Source organism: Petaurus breviceps, unplaced genomic scaffold (assembly GCF_028583685.1).
Source record: "Petaurus breviceps papuanus isolate PSGF00001 unplaced genomic scaffold, PetGlider_PUasm1.0 90919, whole genome shotgun sequence".
Taxonomy (NCBI): domain Eukaryota; kingdom Metazoa; phylum Chordata; class Mammalia; order Diprotodontia; family Petauridae; genus Petaurus; species Petaurus breviceps.
The window spans coordinates 20,995,295-21,001,294 of NW_027187378.1; the positions used below are offsets into that span (position 1 = coordinate 20,995,295).

Genomic DNA, 6,000 nt, shown 5'->3' on the forward strand with positions numbered 1-6,000 from the left:
CTATCTCTAGTCATATGAAAACATACTCTAAATCACTATTGATCAGAGAAATGCAAATCAAAACAACTCTGAGGAACCACCTCACATCTAACAGAAAGGTTAATATGACAAAGAAGGAAAATGTCAGATGCAACTGTGCCCACCTTTTGATCCAGCAATACCATTGCTAGATCTATATCCCAAAGACATCCAAAAGGGGGGGAAAAGACCTATTTGTACAAAAGTTATTTATAGCAGTTCTTTTTTGGTGGCTAAGAATTGGAAATCAAAGGGATACCCATCAATTGAGGAATGGCTAAACAAATTGTGGTATAGGATTGTAATGGAATATTATTGTACTGTAAGAAATGAAAAGCAGGATGATTTAAAAAAAAAACCCTGGAAAGACTTACATGAACTGATGCATAGTGAAGAGAACCAAGAGAACATTGTATACAGTAAAAGCAACATTGTTTGATGAAGAACAGCGAATGACTTAGCTATTCTCAGCAAAACAATGATCCGAGGATTAATTAGTCCCAAAGGACTAATGATGAAGTATACAATCCACCCCCAAATAAAGAACTGTTATTGATTAAATACAGACTGAAGCATGCTATTTTTCTTTTTTTCCATTTGAATCATCTTGTGTAAAATGACTAATATGGAAATATTTTACATAATTGCACATATATAACCAGATATAATCAGATATACTGATTGTTCACCATCTCAGAGATGGGGGAGGGGAGGGATGGACAAAATTTGGAATTCAAAACTTTAAATGAAAATGTTAAAAAATCAGAAAAAATAAGCTTTGTGAATTTTCTGCATAAAAATAACAAAACGGATAATTATAAATCAAAAAAAGTTTTATTGATATCTTTTTACAGACATTACCATTATCTTTCCCTATCTGCCTCTTTAAGAATAATCTCATATAATAATTAATATTTTAAAGAAAAAATAAGGAGGAAAACCCAGCAAATCCTATAAATATAACAAAAAGTCTGAAAATATATTCAATGCACCTCACTTGTGGAACTCTAATTTTTGTAAAGGAGTAGGGCAGGGATATAGTCTCATAGCTTTTCTTTGGGGCCATGCTTGTTTTTTATAATTTTGCAACATTCACTTTTGCTTGTTTGGGGGTTGTTCTTTCTATTTACATTTACATTACATGTTTTATTTATGCATGTTATTTTCTTGGCTCTGCTTACTTCACTTTGCATTAGTCGTGTAACTCTTCCCTATACTCATCATATCATATCATATCATATCATATCATATCATATCATGTCACTTTACAGCATAGTAATATTCTATTCGATTTGTGTGTACTACTTTGTTTAGCCATGCCCCATTTTATAGGCATCTACTTTGTTTCTAATTCTTTACTAACGCAAAAAGTGCTGTGGGGACTTTTTTCTTATTAATAATTTCCTTGGGTTATAAGCCTAGTTAGAATAGCAGAATTTCTGGTCTAAAAGTATAGATGGTTTAGTTACTTAATTAGTATAATTCCAAATAGTTTTCCAAAGTGGTTGTACTGCTTCTGATTCTCAGCTCCACCAATGATACAATCATATGCCTATCTTTCTACAACCCCTCCAGGATTGATTATTTATATCTTTTGTCATCTTTGCCAATCTGAAAGGTGTGAGGTGAAACCTCAGGGTTGTTTGATTTGCATTTCTCTTTTTATTAGTAATTTGGAGCATCCTTTTATATGATTGTTAATACTTTGTATTTCTTTTGAGAACTGCTTGTTCATGTCTTTTCATTACTTATCTATTGGGGGATGGCTTTTGGTCATGTCATATCATATTCCATACTATATTATGCTATATCATATCATATCACATCATGTATGTTATGTTATGTTGTGTTGTGTTATACTGTGTTATGTTATGTTTGTTATATTGTTATGTTATGTCATACCATATTACATCATTTATATTACATTATACTATACTATGTTATATTATACTATACCATATAATATAATATTGTATCATATCATTATAGTGTATTGTATTAATATGTGATTGATATATACTTAAGCATATATGTGGAAAGTTACTATGGACCATCTGCAAATATTTTTTAAAATCAGTTTTTTGTTGTATAGAATCCTTCTTTGTAATGGAATTGACTAAAATGGGGTTTCTCATATTTCTTTTTGATAACCATCTGAACAAAGATATGGGCAAAGTTAAATTTAAAATAATATACTTTGTCCAGGTTGGCAGGAGAGTCTGATGAAGAGCTGTTGAAAGCAGAAATGGTACCAGCAGCTGAATTTCTACTCTTGTCTGGGAAGAACATATTACTAGTAGCTCAGGAGCTCCATATTCACCCAGATAATCAGTACCACAAGGAAGAGCTAATCATTACAGCTCAGAAGATCTTGGTGGGAACAGTAAAGGTGAGGCTGATGGAGGAAGGATGTCCTTCCAGCTGCTTAGACATGGAATTACAAAAATCAATCAGCAAAGGCTTATTAAGTGCCTACTATGTGCTGGGTACCATATTAGGTGCTGAATAATGGCTCATTCCTACACTGAATTACAGTTTTCAGTGAACATTCTTTAAAGAACCATAGGAGGCAGATGATATATTATTATCTATGTTACAGGTAAAGAAACTGAGTCCTAATGTTTCATTTGAAGTCACATGACTAGAAAGTGGCAAAGCTGGCATTCAAATCCAAATCTGCTGACAACCAAGTTTAGAGCTTTTTCTATTACTTCACTTTGACTTAGAGCTGATTCTGAGATCATTTAGTCTAATTTTACATATAAGAAAGCCAGTACTCAGAATGGTTACATGATCTGTCTCAGGTTAATAAAGTGAATGGCCTAGAATATATTCAGACATCACAAGACTTGTCATATCCACACTGAATGGCAAGATAGAATTATGCCTCCAGAGACCATATGAATCAGTGCATGCTTGGTACCTCCCCCTTACCTATGTATAGACTAATCCCAGTCCATAATTATGAAATATAGCTGCAAGGGGATCATGTGGGAAGGAAAAGGGGAAAGGAAATAAGCATTTGTATAGAACCTCCTATGTACCAGGTACTGTACTAAGTGCTTCTGTAAGGTAGGTGTTATTATTATCCCCATTTTTCATTTGAAGAAACTAAGGAAAACAGAGATTAAATGACTTACCCAGGTCATACAGCTAGGAGTAAGGGGGATTAGGAAAGGCTATTTATAGAAGGTGGAACTTCAGTTGAAATTTAAAGGAAGCCAGGGAAGGCAGGAAGCAGAGATGAGGAGGGAGAATATTCCAGGTATGGTGGACAGCCTGTGAAAATGCCTGGGTTCAGGAAATGGACACAGCAAGGAGGCCAGTGTCACTCCATGACAGAGTCTGCTGAGGGGAGTAAGCTGTTAGAAGACTGAAATGGTAGGAAAGGATGAGGTTATGAAGGACATAAATGCCAAACCAGGTTTTTATATTTGATCCTGGAGGCAATAGGGATCCACTGGAGTTTTTTCAGTGGGAATGATGGTGATATGCTCATATCTGTACTTTAGGAATATCATAGCTGAATGGAGGATGAATTTGAGGGGGGAGAGACTTGAGAGAGTCTGACTAGAAGGTTATTACAAATTTCCAGGTATTAGAATATAAATAGAATGGATTAAAATATCAACAACTTCCAACCTATATGCACCAGAGTAGAGAAAGTGTTAGAAGAGAGAAGGGGGTGTAGAAAAGAGATGTTCCAAAGGTAAAAATTGATAGGCTTTGGAAACAGATTGGACATGAGGGGTGAAAGTGAGTGAAGGGTCAAGGATGATACCCTAGGTTACTCTGAATGGCTGGGAGGAAGGCAGCACCCTCAATAGTGAGAGGGAAACTGGGAAGGGAAAGGGCTTAAGGGCAAAAGCCACGATTTCAGCTTAGACATGAGTTTAAAATGTCTATGAAATATATAGTTCAAGAAATCCAATAGGCAGTTGGAGTCATGAGATTGGAGGTTGAAAGAGAGGTTAGGACTAGACAAGTAGATCTGAGAGTCATCTGTACAGAGATGATCATTGAAACCATGTGGACTGATGAGATCACTAAGTGAAATGGTATAGAGGGAGAAGAGGAAAGGTCCACAGACAGGGTCCTAGAAGATACAATGAGCAGATAGAGCTATTATTTTTTTTTGGAGGGGAGAAGGTAGGGCAATTGGGGTTAAGTGACTTGCCCAAGGTCACACGGCTAGTTTTGTGTTAAATGTCTGAGGCCAGATTTGAACTCAGGTCTTCTTGACTCCAGGGCTGGTGCTCTATTCACTGTGCCACCTAGTTGCCCCAGAGCTATTACATTTTATACTGAAGTATTAAAGTCTCTGATATACCAGAACAACAGAAATAGAACTCAAGAAAATAAGCTAGGAAGAAAAACAAAAATAAATATAATAGATGGAATATAAACAGAAGAGGTTCATGCTGAAGGTAGTAATACAATTGGGGCCATTGAGAGGTTAATTTTTATGGTATCTAAAAGAGAAGATGATATTAAACACTTCACAAAAAACCCCACCATGGACTTTATTATTACTGAAAAAAGGTGATTAAAAAATACCAATGACTACCAACCTATACACCTACTTTCACATATCTACAAAATTGTTATGAGAATAATCTATACATTTATCAAAGGAATCCTTGATTTGAGAAGGGAACAAGCAGGCCTCCACAAATGATATGCTACAACAGGCAACATCTTTACAGTCATAAAATTGACTAAAAAGTGTAGAGAATAAAGTTCGGAGATTGCACTGGGATTGGTTTTATTGAGTATGAGACATTTATTCAGTGGAGTCAAAAATTCATATTAAAAGCTTTCCTCTAATAAAATGTCTCCCTTTCGGTTGTGAAAATCAAGATGTAGCAGCAACCACACTGGCATACCCAGTCTGGTTGCTAGCATAGTTTCTTAGATCTGCCTTACTAGAAAAGATAGCTGTTTAAGGGGTCAACAGTCTTTTTTAATTACATTCATTAGTTCAGGGGAAAAATCAGCACCCTGAACTTCAGAGAAATTACAAAGAAAAAAGAAAAAATACAAACAGAGAAATAAAGACCAACAGACAGGGTTTCTAACTGTCTGAGAAATTTGCACAGATCAACAGATCAATCTGACTGTGTGAGCAAGGCAATACATACATAGTTACCAGAGAGAGAAGCACCAATATCTGGGTTTTTCAAGCCACAGCTCCTTAATGGCTACCCATAGTCTCATTTGGCCAAATCACAAGAACACTCTTCCAATGAGTGAGCCCCAAAGCAAAATGCTACCTTCAGAGTATACATACCCTAGTTTTGGAGCTAGAGGGCATGACAACCCTCAGTGACTCAGTCCCTAATTAGAAATTAACAAAAGATGTGAAAGCCTTCCTATAAGTAAGCTCCCCCAAAGCAAGCTTCCCTTTAACGGGTTCCATGTGAGGCAGATTAATGGACGGGAAGATCTTATATCCCATTAACATTACACATAATTACCTGAAAGATGAACCCTAACAGAGAAAACTGACAATTCTGTGATTTAATGTCTATCAAGGTTCACCAGCCATGTGACACTGTTAAGATTACATCAAGCCCCAGAGAGTTGTAAAGCCTCCTTCATCATGTCCCTTTTCACTTTAAAATGTTTGGTCTAACTAGTCACAAAGAAAAAACCAAGTGGATGAAGGACGCCCATTGTCCAGACTATGATTTCAGTGGAAAGCCTGGAGTTGTTCTATCAGTACATATAACGTGGGTAGCCACTGCTGATGGACGACAAACTTGTCCCAGAATTAAACAAAATATAGGGAGCAGACTGGATTACATTAGGAAAGTGCAGCAGTTTTAGTGACTCCAAACTTTTCCTGAAATGTATATTTCAACAATTTATTTTAACAGTCTATATTTTCAGCATCTTATAGGAGGGAGCATGAAACACTGGAGAGAATGATGGATTTGGAGTCAAAAGACCTGGGTTTAGCTTCCACTTCTTCTCAGCACC

At 36.1% G+C, this 6,000-nt stretch overlaps 1 protein-coding gene across 1 annotated transcript in view; it reads left to right on the plus strand.

Moving 5' to 3' along the window:
• Positions 1-6,000, plus strand: part of LOC138152179 (uncharacterized) — a 77,298-nt gene that overhangs the window by 40,776 nt on the left and 30,522 nt on the right. Inside the window, exon 3 of the mRNA XM_069075961.1 lies at positions 2,224-2,407. Coding sequence (XP_068932062.1) covers positions 2,224-2,407 — 184 coding nt within the window. The remainder of the gene's footprint in view (positions 1-2,223; positions 2,408-6,000) is intronic.